The 17,108-nt window shown below is 47.3% G+C and overlaps 7 protein-coding genes across 7 annotated transcripts; 5 read left to right on the top strand and 2 right to left on the bottom strand.

Moving 5' to 3' along the window:
- Nucleotides 1–1,483: 1,483 nt before the first annotated feature.
- Nucleotides 1,484–2,577, top strand: FOMMEDRAFT_152045 (uncharacterized protein; the record flags this gene model as incomplete). Its single annotated transcript, XM_007262941.1, has 5 exons — nt 1,484–1,587; nt 1,649–1,742; nt 2,058–2,276; nt 2,344–2,433; nt 2,488–2,577. 5 exons carry the CDS (start codon nt 1,484–1,486, stop codon nt 2,575–2,577), a joined length of 597 nt encoding a protein of 198 aa, XP_007263003.1.
- A 418-nt stretch (nt 2,578–2,995) lies between these two features.
- Nucleotides 2,996–4,080, top strand: FOMMEDRAFT_76490 (uncharacterized protein; the record flags this gene model as incomplete). Its single annotated transcript, XM_007262940.1, has 3 exons — nt 2,996–3,423; nt 3,538–3,764; nt 3,836–4,080. The coding sequence occupies 3 exons, from the start codon at nt 2,996–2,998 to the stop codon at nt 4,078–4,080; spliced, it is 900 nt and encodes a 299-aa protein (XP_007263002.1).
- A 181-nt stretch (nt 4,081–4,261) lies between these two features.
- On the bottom strand, nt 4,262–5,461 carry FOMMEDRAFT_76341 (DUF1295-domain-containing protein; the record flags this gene model as incomplete). The annotated part of the gene is made up of 3 exons (XM_007262939.1): nt 4,262–4,988; nt 5,039–5,094; nt 5,159–5,461. The coding sequence occupies 3 exons, from the start codon at nt 5,459–5,461 to the stop codon at nt 4,262–4,264; spliced, it is 1,086 nt and encodes a 361-aa protein (XP_007263001.1).
- Nucleotides 5,462–6,124: 663 nt separating this feature from the next.
- Nucleotides 6,125–8,464, top strand: FOMMEDRAFT_144657 (uncharacterized protein). The gene is made up of 4 exons (XM_007262938.1): nt 6,125–6,814; nt 6,851–7,495; nt 7,556–7,634; nt 7,703–8,464. The coding sequence occupies exons 1-4, from the start codon at nt 6,653–6,655 to the stop codon at nt 8,410–8,412; spliced, it is 1,596 nt and encodes a 531-aa protein (XP_007263000.1). The 5' UTR covers nt 6,125–6,652; the 3' UTR covers nt 8,413–8,464.
- An 832-nt stretch (nt 8,465–9,296) lies between these two features.
- Nucleotides 9,297–9,881, top strand: FOMMEDRAFT_17199 (uncharacterized protein). The gene is made up of 2 exons (XM_007262937.1): nt 9,297–9,362; nt 9,423–9,881. Exon 2 carries the CDS (start codon nt 9,552–9,554, stop codon nt 9,705–9,707), a length of 156 nt encoding a protein of 51 aa, XP_007262999.1. The 5' UTR covers nt 9,297–9,362; nt 9,423–9,551; the 3' UTR covers nt 9,708–9,881.
- A 600-nt stretch (nt 9,882–10,481) lies between these two features.
- Nucleotides 10,482–13,528, bottom strand: FOMMEDRAFT_17198 (uncharacterized protein). The gene is made up of 7 exons (XM_007262936.1): nt 13,293–13,528; nt 11,777–13,236; nt 11,526–11,716; nt 11,065–11,469; nt 10,745–10,990; nt 10,648–10,685; nt 10,482–10,586 (listed from the first exon to the last, which is right to left on the bottom strand). The coding sequence occupies exon 2, from the start codon at nt 12,960–12,962 to the stop codon at nt 12,696–12,698; it is 267 nt and encodes an 88-aa protein (XP_007262998.1). The 5' UTR covers nt 12,963–13,236; nt 13,293–13,528; the 3' UTR covers nt 10,482–10,586; nt 10,648–10,685; nt 10,745–10,990; nt 11,065–11,469; nt 11,526–11,716; nt 11,777–12,695.
- Nucleotides 13,529–14,306: 778 nt separating this feature from the next.
- Nucleotides 14,307–16,922, top strand: FOMMEDRAFT_102614 (ras protein). The gene is made up of 12 exons (XM_007262935.1): nt 14,307–14,429; nt 14,489–14,534; nt 14,586–14,660; nt 14,722–14,803; nt 14,856–15,049; nt 15,118–15,236; nt 15,302–15,913; nt 15,973–16,174; nt 16,235–16,435; nt 16,506–16,768; nt 16,826–16,860; nt 16,909–16,922. Exons 1-7 carry the CDS (start codon nt 14,418–14,420, stop codon nt 15,407–15,409), a joined length of 636 nt encoding a protein of 211 aa, XP_007262997.1. The 5' UTR covers nt 14,307–14,417; the 3' UTR covers nt 15,410–15,913; nt 15,973–16,174; nt 16,235–16,435; nt 16,506–16,768; nt 16,826–16,860; nt 16,909–16,922.
- Nucleotides 16,923–17,108: the final 186 nt, after the last annotated feature.

Raw genomic sequence — 17,108 nt, 5'->3', positions numbered from 1 at the left:
TTTGTACGATTTAATCTGCATGCGGTTTGTGTCGCTCCACTCTCCGTTCTCCGTTCTACCATTCCGCCTTTCGAACTGCGTTAGTACTCCCGCCCGAATGCGCGTATGTAGGCGGCGTGTTTCACACTTGTTTGGTCTACTAACACCAGGTGAATGATGTTTACCAGTTAGACTATCACCGCCGCTGTGTATGTACAGCACGCAGTGATACTATTATGGTGCTGTTAGTATTGCCTTGTGCTGTCAGGCGAACATGCAAATCAAATTATCGACAGTATCGACTGTATAGACAGGGTAAGATATGACCGAACCAGGCGGCGAAAAGTCACCACCTGTGTCAAACTACTTGGTTCCATTTCTGCACCATTGTATGCCATCTCCGCAGTTCTGTTCAGCTGGGCGCAGCACTAGACACACACATGTATCACGCATGTTTAGTGCTGTACTGTTAATATTAATCGGCCTGACGGTTGGTCATAGCTTCAAAGTCACAGCCCTCCGGAAGATGCCTTGTTCTGTTTGTTTTGAAGGTTCGGAGTCGATCAAACTCGGGCGCAAGCGACTAGCCTGAACCCAAGCCTACTGTGATCTGGGCCTGGACTTGTTTATCTGTTTGTCTTTATGGCGCATGCACACCGGAAACTTCAGTGGGGTATTTCGGCGCAATTAACGCCCGACGTGCACTGCTACCGTTGTATGGCGGGAATTAAACCTGGCGGTGCGAAAGATCGTCTTATGGCGCATCGATAGTTCCATTTGACAGATGCGCGCGATTAACATAACAGGGAGGGAAATGATAGTGTATGTTTTGAGCACATTCTTTGTTGATAGCCGAGAAGTGACGGGGATGCGTATGTCGGCGCAGAAGCAGTGAAAATCTGAGACAATCTTTCTGCAAGGGGTGGAACCAGGATCATCAGTTTTTTTGTGGCTATTGCACATTTTAACACATTAGAAAGTAGGGAAGAAGAAATTTGGCATACTTACTATTTTTGTCGAGAAAAAAAGCACTTCCTAATTGACGAGTGTTAAAAGTGAAAATGGGAGGAAGCCTGTGCAAAGGGAGCGTCAGCCAAATAGAAAGTTTGGCCGCAGCAAACTTATGCATTTGTCAAGCATGGAAACACGACTCTGCATTCCTGACAGCTTGTATGACTCGCCCCCTTGCTCCAAAGTTATTAATAATGTGAGTTTAAGGAAAGGGAGCGATCGGTAGGCGAAATGATCAGAAAGTAGCTCTTCTCCTACCTGAAGCCGTGGTGATAAATCGGGAGGCACTCCGAAACTTGTGTTGCAATTGTCATACGTATCATAAGAAATCCAAGGGGATCTGTCTAGCCAGTTTGTCATCGATCTGGGCAAGGACAAGAGGACAGTTAATTTAGGGTTGCAGATTTTTTAAGAAAAGATGCACGATACAAAACTATGGGTGAATGGTTTAGCCAAAGGACAAATATTGATTGTTCATCAAGATAGTGGCGAAATGCACATACAGTCCAAGACTCCAAGTTATCAGCATAAGAAATCGTCTTTCAGTTTTGAAAAACAGCTGATTGGTGGCCACCGACGGGGCATGGTATCGTATTCGTAAGTCCGCCTATATGCGCGCTTCCATTTCGCCTTCGTCATTTTGAGAAATCCTCCGTAGTATGCTCTCGGGAAAATCTTTATCTCGTCCAGTTGCAATTTCAAAGCTGGTGTCGACTGGGGCGGTGTTGACCGGCATCAATGAGAACGATCTAGTATGTTTTTAGCATATACGAATATGTTTGACTTTCAGAGATCTGTAGGATCCGGACAGAAAAACAGACACCTCCGACTGCGTGATTTGTGATAAGAGCTCGGACCGGAGGCGCTTTACACCCTATGTATGAGGAACAAGAAGATCTAGCCGCCTTCGGAGATCCCGAATCGCGTGCATCAGAATGACGGTCAAACACGGTGAAGGAAAGAAGTGCCACTTGAAAGAAATGAAATTCGTCGGTGGTTGCTCAGAGTTGAAATGTATTGAAACGCCGAGAGAACAGCTCAAGATACCGAAGAACCACTTGTTTTAGAGAGATAAGGCTCTTGTCCAACGTTGCGCGGGACCGAGAGAGAGAAGGTTTATCTTGGCGCTTGAAACACCGTGTTGTACCGTCACCAATTTCTCGATCGTTGACCCGCCTCCCAGAAAGGAAATGATCAACAAGCTGTACCGCTTCAATCAAAGTAACCCAGATCGCGGAAGAGATTCGTCAACAATTTTACGGATTCAATTGACGGCGGAGGGGGATGTAAGTATATTGAGGCCTGAAATCCAGGAGGTTCGATCGTCAGGAAAGCCCGCAACAGCCCATACAGTCGAGCCTGTGGCACAAGCCCGTATCCATCGTAATTAAGGACAGTTTAGCCGTCAGCAAGGAACGCAAAAAGAGTTACCTCAAGGTCATGGTGATGAATACATATTCAATGGCTATGTATGCATCATTTTGATGTTCCCGATAGGAAGAATGTATATACGATGACTGGAAGCCGCATGGAATATTGGCAGCGAGATCCCGATATACCTTGCAGATGAATAGGGAGTCTAGATAGATTCTATGCGTCTATCTGGTGCCCCAGAACTTGTGTATGTATGCCGATAGCTTGAATAGTTCTGGTTTCACTGATGGGCGGAAATTGGGCGATGGGCGCAGAATGAGTGGCAAGAAACGCTAAAGAGAAGGATTCAAAGAAAGGAGGCAGTAAGTAAGATACCTCCTACTACATCAAATTCCAGCGGTGATTTCTCGAAAGGAGCTCAAGGTCGGCTTGATTCAACCACCCAGGGTCCGACAAGTGGATAGGCCCGTGAGACCGAATAAACCTGGAGATGAAAAAGAGACGAGTACTAAGTAACAAGACAAGAAGAAGTGAACACGTGCGAACGACTTACTGATCACAGATGATTAGTCACAAGATATTGTGCGTCAAGTGTCAGGCAGCCGGACCACACAACTTGGACTCCTCCACGATGTCGACGACGCTGTTGATAGACACATTTCATCCTTTCCCCTCACTGGCCCTGACTTTACCGTCGGAGACCCTCCTCGCCGACGTACCATCGCATCTGCTGGACTTCATACCGTCTTTTTCGGAGTTAGACCTCGCACTTACCCTTCCATCGGGTTCCCTGCCACTCGATTCAAGGCCGCTCAGCGCCCTCTGGGCGCGTGACGCTGCGTATTTTGGAAATGGAAACGACGAAGATGTCGCATATGGCGCGAAGTCATGCAGACTCATTAGTTTGCGACTCGTGCCACGTCTCCGCGGCGGAAAGGGCGGCTTCGGTTCGCAACTCCGTGCGGCGGGTGGGCGGATGAGTAGCCAGAAAACGAGCAACAATGATTCATGTCGTGACTTGAATGGACGCCGCCTCAGCACGCTCAAAGAGGCGAAAACGTACGTGCATTGTTTATCTACGATCTACAAGGGGCATTGATGCATTCTCACTTCCCGCTTTTTCCGTATTCGGTGCTTCATACTGACACTATTCGTTTTCTATTCGTATACTAGCCTAGCAGCATATCTGGAATTCGAGCCGGAACGTAAAAAGGCTCAACAAGAAGCTCAACGGGCTAAACTTGAAAAACTTGAGAAGCGTTTGGGCATTAACGGAAAAGGTAAAGAGAAAGCAGACGGTGACGATGCTCCCGTTGGCGCAAAGCGACGATTTGATGATACGGAGTACTTGGAGCAAAGCCGGGATATTGTGGATAATGTTAAGAGCGCCGTCGTTGCGGGTAAGTCATGGAATCCTTGTTTTGATGGGAAAATCTCTTATTTGTTGACTCATTTACTTTGTTCACCACAGGGATGCTGAAGAAGAAAAAGAAAGCAAAGACGTCACCAAGTCCAGATTCTCAGGAGGCGGCGTCGTCTTCTTTGTCTTCTAAGTCGTCTGGAGCTTCTGGAGCACCTTCAAATACTGAGAACAGCTCAAGCACGGATGGGTTGGCCGAGAAGGCTTCCGACGTTACTGAGAAAGCTTTTGAATCACCAATGACTACACCTATTATTTCCACGGCTTCGGCATCTCTTACTGCTATCGGAGCATGAGGCTTGGACTTTGTGCGCATCATGATATGCAGTCATGGGGACGTATCATTTTATCTTTTTTGTTTTTATCAAGAAGCAAGCTCGACGTAATACATAGTATCTACGAAGACAGTATTTCATGGAACGGAAAAGGCAATGAGGTGCACTGTTCAAGACATGGTCTAAGAAGCTCTACGTATTTTTACTTGTCCTTATTCTCGATCACTTCTTTCGTGATGGCGTCGCCATATACAAGGCGATCACAATACTCCTTTTTCCCTAGCAGCTGCAATAGCAGACCCCAAATAGGAGTGAGGAAAGGTACGAACATCGCCACCCTGCTCTTGTACGCGCGATAAGCTTTGGGGTACTTGCCCTCAGAAATCGACTCTGTAAAAATAGTCGAACTGAAGAAGAGCATGCACAATGCCAAGGGAGGGATCAACGATACGAGTGGCGTGATCTCTCCACGCGACAGCTTCTCGAGGCGTGGAGTCGCAAGAATAGGGAAGAGAGCCTGGAGGATCCAAAACGTTTGTTCGCATGCGAAGTTTGGATGTCTGCTCCAAGCCCAAAGTCCGCGAGTGATGAAACCGCGCTGCACGTCGGCCTGAGTCCACCGAATTCGCGCGCCTGGCCATTCGTGCTCATTGTAAACACCGCTTCGCTTGTGAGCTTGGTAGCTGTATTGTTGATTATCGGCAACAAATTCGATGACAAGAGTTATGATGCTCAGGAGAGTAAGTACGAAATCCGGAAGTTTAAGGCCGCGATCGGCCGGCGCAAGTATTGCGGCATTATGTGTTGGGACAGCAAGAAGAAATAGCAATATGTTCTGAGTTATCGCAATGAAGAAGAGATTGAAGATTTGGAAGAGCCACTTCGGTATTTTTGTGCGGAGAATTTCCCAGCGATAATCTTCTTCATGGCTATAAAATTGCATTTGAGACGGAGCGGATAAACGAATGAACCTACTTACAGACTGAATAAGCCACGACGCCATGTATTGTAGCTTAGTCGACACATCCACAGAATCTACGTTAACGTTTCAACACCTAAGCAAGAAGCATCCGTGACAATGTAAAAGCTATGACCTCACCTGCAAAGCGGCCATCACGAATGTTCGCGGGTTCGCTTGGTTTACGAGAGTCCGATCCAAGCCCTCTGGGGCGTACGGAAATAGAGGGAGCGGAGACCTTACTGGCCAGAATGGCAGAAGGGCATAGTAGATGGTATAGACCACAGGCAGAAACGTCCATACACGATCAACTTGTGACACATTTCCGGTTATGATTGAAAGCACGTATGTAGTCAATGTACTATAAAAGCAGAATTTGACTGGCCAGAGAAACGTCAGAGGTATTCCCGACGTTGCAGATGCGGCAAAAGAAAGGGGCGACATTGTTCGTTGCGCTTGCAGGCGTTGAACTCGTCGTGGTGGAAAGACGCCTGAAACCAGTCAGCCTGGCCTGGAACAACGTGTGAGAGATCGGCACATCCGTCCCGTGATGCGTGAAAATTGCCTAATATGGAATTATCCCTTTTTTAAAAATGTCGCTCCTCGCGATTCGGGAGACGTATTGCTGTTGCTTCAGTGCAAGCCAACGAGCATCTTTGACAGTTCATCGCTGACTTCGTTTGAGGTATTCAGGGACATCTTAGCGCACGGATGCATCTGTCTTCGCTTCGACTCCGAGGAGCTCCTCGAGCCCCGCCCGCCCTGTCTTCGTTCGGTAATCAATCTCCTCCCTTGCTTGCTCATCCATGCATAGACATCGTGCTATGACTCTCCACTTCGAGCTCTCAGATCTATGAGCCACTCAAGCACCGTCATATATGCAGGAACACACCCATTTGACTCATCAGGCTTCCATTCGCCAAGCTTATGGAAGTCCGATTGGTACGAGAACGCGCAACACAAACTCAAGCTTGAGACAAGTCCCCGCGCTGCAATCCGCCTCAGCCCGCTACATTTGTCCACTATTGCTGATAGTGGGTTTAAAACTGGTGCGGTCAGCTATTTTTTCCGTGTGCGTCAGCCCCGACACATTAGTGGTGTTATACAGATTCTGAGATGTGTTGCTACACAACTATTATTGGCAACTCTAAGAGCGGCCATAGCCGATGAGTAGTCGGGACGGTAATTACATCCAGACTGGCAATAGGATCGATCACGTTTGATCTTGCTTCAGACCCTGAGTAGCGCATGAGCATCTTCCTTCTGTAGTGGCTTGCCGCTTCGATGTCCGCTTGGGGAAGCTACACTGGACTTTTTGTTTAGCTTTGAGGCTATTCGGCGCATCGCGCGGTCGGTGATCGGTAGACCGCTTTCTGTCTATTGGTTCGGCTCGGCCTCCAAGCGAGTATTCGAGACGTCTCTTATACACTGTCGCGCTCAGCGTTACTTTTGCTTGTCTGTCAATCGATCACATAGGAAGGGTCTACTCATGCTCATCAGAATGGACGCTAAGTCATCCTGAGGGCGATGAATATTTTACCAATTTTATAACCATGATACTACGCAACGTGTGACGCTTTTTAGAGATGCTGTTGGATCTGGGACATCACATTCATTAGGAAACGAACTGACTACATGGGTCTGTTTCGGACTGGCGCGGAATTTGGAACGAAGTCTCCGGCGGTGCAGCTTCTCCAATCCTTTATTGGAAGGATGGTAAGGGTCTGTTTCGGACTGGTGCGGTTTGGAACGAAGCTTCTGGCGGTGCAGATTCTCCAATCCTTTATTGGAAGGATAGTAAGCAACCAATTCGTGATCTTACGTCCGTTTTAGCCGACTCAGGATGCCTTGGGTTCCCAGGCGCTGCTTTTCGAGCCGCTTAGATACACGCCTGATACCTCACTGGTCCTCAGATACATAAGTAGTTCGGAGACCGACCTCCGTTCCACCACTCCCCAGTTTCTCTATATTCAAGTCTCTACTATGAGCATCGTAATTCCTTCAGGTCATTTGGCTCGCACTGTCATCACTGTCCGCTGCAACTCTCCTCAATCCGCTCCACACATCGAATGTGCTCTCGATGAGCAAACACCCTTTGGCAGCACTCAAGAGCTTCTCGGATCGCCCCGCATGTTTACAACAGACGGACGGACGACTGCTTCCAGCAGTACAGCTTCTATGTCCCCTTCTGGACCTGTCAACATCCCTCAGGCAGATCTGAGTGTCGAACGTGGTATTGACCATCGTGGTCACTATGTCCGACTCTCTTTCCTCCCTGGTCATCGAAGTTCGCATAACTTCAGTCAGCGACCGTTCGAAGCGGCCGACGCTCCCTATTTTCCTCTAGGCAATCATCCGTCAGTTCCGAGTTCGAGCATTGGATCGCGAGAAGCTTCAGTGTTTCGGCCGCCCGCTTTCAATCCGCCGCATACAACGGGCGGAAGCCCTCTCGCGTACTCTTCTGTGCCGATCATGAACGTGAGCTTTTCATTTCTCCGTGTGCCTATTCAGTACGTTGATAAATTGAGGACGGTTTAGGGAGCGCATGCCGAGGCTGTTACCGGAGGCTTAGACAATATGAATTTCATGTCTTCTGCGGATGCGGACTTGATTACGGGTCAGTGATTAAGTCCTTGCTCTTGTATTCTTATCGAGTATTAAATTTACACGTTGTCATGTCGTTAGCTCTTGATTCGTTCATGGGTATATTCAACCCCCCGAACACGGATTATCCGATGCTTGATGTGGGAGGCCAAGGCAACATTGCATCTTCCCAACAATCCAGTCAGATCTCGGAACCGGCTTCTCCAGACATGTCGTCTTCATCTTCGTTGTCATCGTGTTCAAATTCACCTACGACGCCTTACAACTTCTTTTTACCCGCTACAATGCCGACTACTGATGGCGGGCGGAGAAACGACACTGAAGTCATCGATAATGGAACAATTATCCAAACCGTTTCCGAACAATCGTTCCAGTCGTCTCCCGTACTTCCGCAGCTCTCTACTGAGCCAAATCCGAAGACCGGCTCGACCTCTAAATCTGCTGAGTCAAGACTGCTGCCCTGTCCACAGCCAGGATGTAAGCGACAGTTCAAGAGCACCAGCACTTTGGGAGGTCACATGAAGACTCACGCAGGAAAGGGTGTTCGCTTCCCCTGCTCCTTCCCTCCCTGTACGGAAAAGTTTTCGCGCCGACACGATCAATTACGACACGAGGTGTACAAACACGGAAAACGCTGCGAATGGGTGTGTTCGAAATGTAACAGTTTCTTTTCATACGAGCGCTCGTTAGAGAAACACACATGCACGATGGACAAGAGTCGGAGGGGAAGTATCCCCTATCCTGTGAATGGGGCGTCTGGCATCGGGGGCGCATCGGCAGCAGGGCGGTGATTAGGATCGCACATTGCGTATGGAAATCATTATTGGGTTATTGAAGATTCGGAACAATTGTATAATACGTAGATTGTAAATTATGAACTCCTTCCTCTTTGCTATCTCTTTTGGACTTTGTAGTATAGCTATGCCTAGAACCTGTAGAAGCTCTTACTGTATGATTGTTTAAATGCGACACACGGACCGACTAGTCGTACTTGGTCTTCTGGATGCTCCTTAGAGTAATCTTACGTACCTTTCTATTGCTACCTGACCTTCACACTCTCCGTCAAATTGATTTGCTTTGAACCCTAAGTCATTTTCTCGCGCTACCTAACAAGCGGGCATCTTTTTTTCCTTCCGTACTGTGGCTTTCTTCTCTTACTTTGTGGCTTATCAACGATTCATAGACTCACGTCGGGCACTAGGTTCCTTATGGACAGGCCCAATCTAATCATCATTAAATTTCCCTCTGCTACTTCAACAGTCCCGACTACGTCCGCGAAATCCGGAGCAATCATAAGATTTGCCCAGATCTCAACCAAGCATGCATAGTTGCACTCCAGCCAAGATAGACGGAGTCGGCGCTGGCATTGGCGCTAGGTCCCGGTACATGGCGTCATTAAAGCAAAGGCTACATACGCCGCTCATCGCTCTGCTACACGAAACATATTCCTCAAGTTCATCCATTTCAATGTTCTGATATCTGTGTTGAGATATCATTATGCACATATGCGATGCAAGTGATCGAGTCTTTGTACATAACGTATCGGCAACGACCGTGATGATGTGCAAATATAGACGGGATCGAATCTCATTGAATCACTTTTTTGTACCACGACGGCGCAGTAGTAGGGCGAGTGTATACTGATGTCGTGTCCTGCCACATCAGCACTAGAAGTCTCGAAATCTCCGAGTGGACCGACGACGCGTGAGTACACTAGGTGTGCCTCGACTGCGATCTCTGCGTACGTCCTTTCAATGGTCAATTGACATCCCTTGCTGCGCCCATTCACCCTTAATCAAAGGATAAGACAGCTTTCATTTTGCAGAGACCCTATGATTGACCTTGGCTATCCCCTCTTGGAAAAATAGCGCTTACGCGGGAGGATTCAAAACGCTGCAAATACGCGCTACCGCCGGGTTATCTCGATAAAATGGATTGGCCAAGATTTTCAGGTTCTGCATTTTCCACAACGGCGACAATTGACCAGACGTCTAGACTCTTATGTTTAAAGTTCGTCAGCCTTGCTGCCCGTTGGGAAATTAGACAAATCCGCGAAACCTCCGCCTTGAGCCTGTTATCTTCATAGGTTCTTCTGAGAACGACCGGAAGGGTGCTCTCGTCTTCGCACTGCTTGTGCCTGCGGGAACTCTATAATGTCTAAAATGGTTCAATTCGATGATGCACCCGGGCCACCATTCGTTTGTACGGAAGCAGAACTCCAAGTTTTCTCTCCTGTTTTACATGTTTTTGAAAGTTATGTGGCACAACTTCGCAACGGATTACAGGATCTATGAGCTCCCGGGAGTTATCTAAAACAGCTCAGCATACCGCTACCTCCTAGGGTGCGCAGAATTCGCGCCCATCTTTAGAAGAGGTCGGACCGCAATCATTTTGCAATCGCGCTGACGTACTTGGAATTCAGTTTTGGCCCTGGCTAGTCCAATTGCCTGACATATTTGTTATGGAAGCCGTTTGTCATTGAAGCAAAGCTAAAATTAGCTTCGAGGAGCCATCCTTATGTGCCTGATTGTTGTGCATCCCGATTCTTCAGATGGTTAGGAAGGGACGTCACCATTTTTCTCGTTCTGTTTCTTAACTCGTCTTGCTAACTGCTATCGCAAAATTCCCACTAAGGTTGTCTTCCAAGATAAAGAGAAAGCGGCCAGGGTTGCCGTTATGAGGGTTGCGCCACTTGGTGTATGTACGATTCCGCGAGGTCTTGTTATCTGTCTTTGAGGTGGGCTTCGTCGGTCTGCAGCCCATAGAGGTGGGGACTATAGACTGAATACCTCTGAAATGGCTGTTGGCGGGGTTGCCTATTTCCAACGCTGTGCAGGACTCCTAACGCCCACAAAAGACGCCTCCACCGAGTAGATCGGAGAGTATTTAAATGTCGTGAATGAATCCAGAGCAAATGGGATTATGACAAGAAGTGATACTTGACATTTTTGGATTATCGGAACCGGTGCGTCAATTTTTGTTCAACAATCGGCTGGGCGTATATTTGCTGACGCGTAGTAATATAGCTATGTAGTGAATCGGCCGAGGAAAATCTGTTCAACTTGTATTAAGTCTTTGAAACATCATTTTACTCAGCATCACTCATCCTGCTTATTGCCTTAGAAATTCTCTCATGCCTCCGTTGTCTCGCTGCAAACGATACAGTCATTATATTTGTACATGTATCTGAAGATGAGTGCGGTGCCGACTAAATGCGATAGGAGCGTGCTATGTGGTCCGTTATCATATTTAGGTTCCTGAGCGTCCTCACCACGTTCATATCAGCAAGATTATATCTGGGCGACATTTATCTGTTACCACTTGCAGTGGAGCGGGAAGATGGGCTATACTGATACTGAAGAACCCTAAGTGCGGGCTATTTTTTCCAACATACTATTTGATTCTGCATACTGACTGTACCCTGCATGTTCAATTGGCATCAGGTCGTTGATTGCTTGTAGTGCGATGCGTCTCGCTGTTGCGTTTGAATGAGATGTCAAGGCTCAGCACGCATGCAAAAGGTGGACGGGCTACGTCAATCCATTACGTTAGGTTCGATGCTGTGTCGCAACGATTTAATCATCGGATTCCGTATCTGCGCTCACTGTTTCGAGTGCGGATTTCTCCGCCCTTGCATGAAAGGGTTCTGCGTCGGCGCGACGAGAAGTCAGAAAGTACATCAATGGCGCGTACATATCGCCATTATATCGCCGGATCCAGGAAGAATGGTCCGCCGATATGTTGTGGCGTATTGTCCTTGTGGTCGCTCTTCCATAAGTTGATGTTGACTCGATGAATGCAAATTATTACCGGCTTAAATTGATTCGCGTCGGTTGGGTCGGAACAAAGTGCGCCTTTGAAATTCGCTTACCGACGACCGATCCTTATGACAGTCAATGTAGAAAATAGTGCGCCATTAAGGAGAGAGGGGCGGGCCGGACGCTTGTAAGGCGGTAATTAACTCGCTTGGCACGCACACGGGATGACGCGTACCAGTTAGATGCCGACGATTACTTTGTCATGATTTCTCGCGCGTGATCTTTATTTGCAGCATCAAAATGCATCTTTGGAAAAGAGTCAGAAAGGTCTATGGAGGTACAATACTGTCGTTTTCAAATTTGCTTAAAACATAAACTAAGGTGAACATTTAAACAGCCGCTTTTTTAAAAAAGCAACCGACACAGTGACTCTTGTTCCGACTACCGAAGCTGCGTCACCTGAACCGTTGGAAAATGTCATTTCATAAAGCAACGTGCAAGTGGCTTGAACCCACCACATGCTACATATCAACGTGTTCGTTAATAGAAGTGCGGGACGTTGATCGCTTTTATGCAGAGTGCTCCAGTAAAAGAAACAGAGTTCCGCTCATAACACGAATGTTTCATGTTCAAATCGATTCTCGGGATACATATCAAGTTATAGTTCGAATCCACTTGCATAACCGACATGCCCGAGACAAACGGGAACGATTCGAATGCGAACAGGAACTTGATGTCATGTATGGATAGAGGCGCCACTAGAAGTCAGGTACTGAATGGAATGAAACCGAGTATGACAGTCTGGAGCGTAATGGCACGACGGGAATAGCGTATAACTCTGGTGCGATGGCGCACAGTACGAACAACAATACCGCTCTGGATGTCCCGAAGAACCGAACCATTCAAACGCGTTTATCCGAACTCTAGGACGACCCGGAAAGGAATAAAGAACCTGATTCAAATTGAAGAAGGCTAGCAAAGGGCGGCATAGTCGCAATTCACAGGAACATGATGATGAAGACGGTCGAAAAGGGGGCCGACACCTCCGTTTTTTATTGAACAAGATTATAGAGTCAGTCTGAGCTGACAGCCAAGCCATAGCGAAGCATTGTAATCGCGGTCGAACTCCTCGGAGTTGAGAAGCCATTCGCCAAGAGCAAGAAGAGATTGCTGTAGGTCCCAAGGAGAAAGGGACACGCTTGGTACCAACTTAGTTCGATCGTTGAAGGAGAGCAACGCAAAAAGTGCGGAGCCGGGTCAGATTCGAGCATATCGGATTGCTTCCGTGACGATGCCTTATTTCATAGGCTGCTGATCTAGAAGTTTGAGAGTTCTTCGTTCAATCGAGGTACAAGAAGAGAAGGGAGAAGGAACGGAGAACTTTGTCCGGTATCGAAGGCTGGCGCGACCTCGGAAGCAATCACATTGAAAGCATAGCATGCATTGAACGGAAGAGAGCCCGTGCTAATGGGAATAAAAATGACGAGAAATTGCGAGCCGGAGGTATCCATTAAGAACCCTATCGCACCATTGTGCAGGATAATAGAAGCAGATGGGCTTGAAGTGATGAACTTTGAGGACATTCGATTTATGTTACACCAAGGGCATACGGATCGAGTTGCCTGCTTACGTCCTGATCCCTCCAAAACGATTGTCCGAGGATACGCAGAAGGGATAGTAGCGCTGTAATCACCTGGAATACCGATGCGCTTCGTCGGCCCTGAACACTCCTGTGAAGAAGACCTGGCTTAACCTGCCGGAGTTCCGCACGAAGATAAATTACAGGAGATGCTTTCTTCCTTTGGTCGGGGATCACTCACATACCGTGTTGGGCCAACGTGCAAGGTACCCTTTTCTGTACGTTGAGTTCGTTTATGCATAGGGAAGAACTTCGCATAACTTTACAGGCATAGATCTATGAAACCAACGTGCCGAGATTACTACGTCTGCGATAACAGACCACGCTGGAAACGCGTGTAGACGTGCTTGCCTTGGCCTGTTGAGAGAAGACACGTCGAGTTATTAATGTCCAAGCACAGGAGAGTACGTCCCTAGACGTCGGTCGGGACCAAGCCCCGCCTGGTGGAACTTCGCGTGATAGCCCAGCGGAATCTGTTTGATAATGATACTTGCCTAGCCTTGAGTAAACATGTTTTAAATGCAACAATGTAACATTACTGGTGAATGCATTGCTCACCAATGTACCCTTACCAATATAGATGTCAAACGGTCAAAAGACATCAGTAATTGCTACTCCGCCACAAATATTGAAACAACGACATTAACAGATGTCGAAAAATCATAGCGACTAGCATTGACTCTAGGAGATAGACCGGAAGTGCCTGATCTGTAAAGCTCTCGTCCTTGGACTGCCCACACAGGACTAATTCAAGCCATCAGAAGATGAGATAGTACTGTCGGAGAGTGACCATTTTGGCATATGACGAAGAATGGGGTTCCCTTGGTACGTCGAATCTAGATGGAGTTTCCTGCCAGTGAAGCCGTCTGATATCAAGCCTTGATAATCAAAGCAGGGTCTTTTGATATACAGCCTTTTGCGTGAGCACTCGTCCGTGTCCTCCTGCTGATGATGACATACAAGTTCTGTTTAGAGCCATCTTGAGATATAGTGACGGTCTAGTGACGGGCGAACCAATCAAAAAAAGGCGATGCCGTGTCTCGTATTCCAGTGAAAAAAGAAGTCAAGCCAGAGAGACGATAATGAAGGAAAATAGAAATGGCATCTCCATGCACAGGAAACAAGGAAGTGAAATGGACGAATTAGCATTAATTGTACTAGGAAGAAGGTTGAGTACACAGGTTGAGGTATGGTTGTGTGGACACGCGATCAATGCATTACGTCAGAAATTGATCCCGTTTACGGATTAGAACTGAAAACGATGGATCCCTTTCGTCTCGTTCCCTGTCGTTCGTATCAGCATCTTTACCTCACCCCTCCTTCTACTCGTCGGCCTCGTCGTGATTTCTACTTCTTGTCGCGGTATACTCTTTGAATAAACACAAAACAGGCAAAAGAAATGCAAGCCAGGGTCGGTACTCCACGGACTTTTGTTTTATCTCCACGTTTCGATCCTAACAACCATCTCAGGCCCAGTTTCTCAGAGAGTACAAGCTTGTGGTCGTTGGTGGAGGAGGTCAGTGACAAGCAGAAATATCTCATAGTATTCTCGCTAACGTCGTTTCAGGTGTCGGCAAGTCCGCTCTCACCATTCAGTTCATTCAGAGCCATTTCGTGGACGAATACGACCCGACCATCGAAGGTACGTTAGCAGCTCTGTTCGGAATGTGCTACGACATAAAGCTAATGCGAATTTCGTCTAGACTCGTATAGGAAGCAATGTGTGATTGACGACGAAGTTGCATTACTCGACGTGCTGGACACGGCTGGCCAAGAAGAATATGGGTGTGTACTCAAAGGTTTTCGTTCTCAGGCCGAATGCTAATCTGTGTGATAGTGCTATGCGTGAGCAGTACATGCGTACAGGCGAAGGCTTCCTTCTCGTCTACTCTATTACTTCGCGCAGCTCTTTTGAAGAAATCAGCACGTTCCATCAGCAAATTCTCCGTGTTAAGGACAAAGACTACTTCCCTGTCATTGTCGTTGCGAACAAGTGTGATCTGGAATACGAGCGCCAAGTTGGAATGAACGGTCCGCATCTTGTCCTTTGATACCCTATCGTATGACGTTGCTGATGTGCTCCGCATCATTAAAATCAGAGGGCCGTGACCTTGCGAAACACTTCAATTGCAAGTTCATTGAAACATCCGCTAAACAGCGGATCAACGTCGACGAAGCGTTTTCAAACCTTGTCCGCGAAATCAGGCGATACAACAAAGTAAGCGCCTGTCTTGCCTTTCGGCGTTAAGCAAGTAGTTGAGAAACTATAATTATCATCTATAGGAGCAACAGACTGGTCGTCCCTCGGCTCCATCTCAGCCGGGTGTTTACAATGCCCAGAATCCTCAAGATGACAACGCTACGTCTTGCGGATGCTGTGTTGTTGTCTGAAGCTCCACTGCTTTTTCGTATACCAGTTTGGAAGAGATGCGAACAGAATTTTTTCGTAAAAAATTTCACCTCGCTCTTCTGCCGTCATAAGCCTTTTCGGCTACATGCTTCTAGGCTATTTTGTCTTGTCCTCCTCTTCCATTACCTGTACTTATCGGTCTTCCCTTCCCGCTAACCTACGCTCCATGTCCACCTCTCCTTTCACTACATTGTCTTCCTTTATGATGCCTATGAACACAACAAAGTATGCGAGGTGCCGTCTTTCTTTTCAGCCGTGATAAAGTTCTCTTGTGCTATTACCTTTCCGGAGGTCTGTATGATTACATTGTGCTATGTTTATAGCTTTGAATTGAAAATTGAAGGAACTCTTTTTTTGAGTGAAATATTATTTTGGAAGTCAAATTCCTAAATAAGAATAGAAGTGCTATTCCATCCGGGACCGTTGCCAAGACACCTCTTCAGGTTCCTCCTCCTCGGGAGTAACTTCATCACGACGTTGGTCAGCTGTCCATGGAGAAAACTCAACATGATTGTATTGAATAATGCTACAAAATCTTGCTCACCGATAGGTGCGGTGTGGACATCTTCCTGATTGACGGCTTTGATAGAGTCGAGTCCCAGTTCGAATGGTCCTTCGACACCAGCATTCCCACCTAGGATGGATATCCCAAGCCATCGGATTCTTTCCTCTTCCAGCGTTACTGACGATGCACGCCCAGTAGCTAGCTCACCATAGCTGGTGAGTGCGAATGCAGAGAAGGGAATCTGGGAAGGAATATAATTTTAAGTGAATCTGTGTAAAGGTGATCGATATAAATGGCCTACAAAGATGTCCTCCCACGACCCGTCATCTTTACGGAAATATAGGCGGTGTTGCCAGAGCTCACCCGAGACCGGCGAGTCTGTCTGGAGGTTGACAAAGTATGCGTTACGTGTGCGTGGATGACCACCGGCACGAACACGCAGAGCGAGGAACTCATGATTCGAGATGTCATCTGTTAACTCGCCAAATAGAGTTGGACGAGACTGCATGTGTGTGCATGCACAAGTAATATGTTAACGGGTTGATCGGATGCATGATGTGCAAGATGTTAACTTTACTGCGAAAGCCGGCATAGCCGCCCCTAATTTTCCCTCGCATGTCGCTGCGCACGCCTAGACGCATTTCTCCCCAAAATCGTGTAGTTCCCTTCCCGTTTGGTTCATTCGAGCTCGGCACAAAGTCGAGGTGAGCTGAAGATGTCCCACCGATGTCGGAGTCGACCCCGAGAGAATAATTTTGGAGGTCTTCCTTGTTATTGAAGGAAAGCAGTTGCATGGGAGCCCGACTCGGCTGGTTCAGACCATCCATGCGCAAAGCTAAAGTCCGTCATAAAATTAAGATACCAGAATACTGGATTGATCTATTCAGCATACCGCGGGATGTGTTGTCACGTAAAATCTGTGTTGACCTGCATCATTGTTAGATGGTCTATAATAGGGTAGTGTGTGATACTCACCTATTTACTCTGGTCATTAACGACGCCCATTTTGAAGCCATCGTAGTGATGGTCAACGACAACTAGTGTGTCGGAAGTAAGTAATTGAAATGACCACAATGTCGTCACTCTCGCGAGATGTTACATAACATAATAAAGGTCGCGTTACAGGTAACAAAACACGGGATCATAGTAACATCGCGTTTTGTCGCACCCAAGCT

This window comes from Fomitiporia mediterranea, assembly GCF_000271605.1.
Source record: "Fomitiporia mediterranea MF3/22 unplaced genomic scaffold FOMMEscaffold_2, whole genome shotgun sequence".
NCBI classification, from domain to species: Eukaryota; Fungi; Basidiomycota; class Agaricomycetes; order Hymenochaetales; family Hymenochaetaceae; genus Fomitiporia; species Fomitiporia mediterranea.
This window is presented reverse-complemented; position numbering and strand designations above follow the sequence as displayed.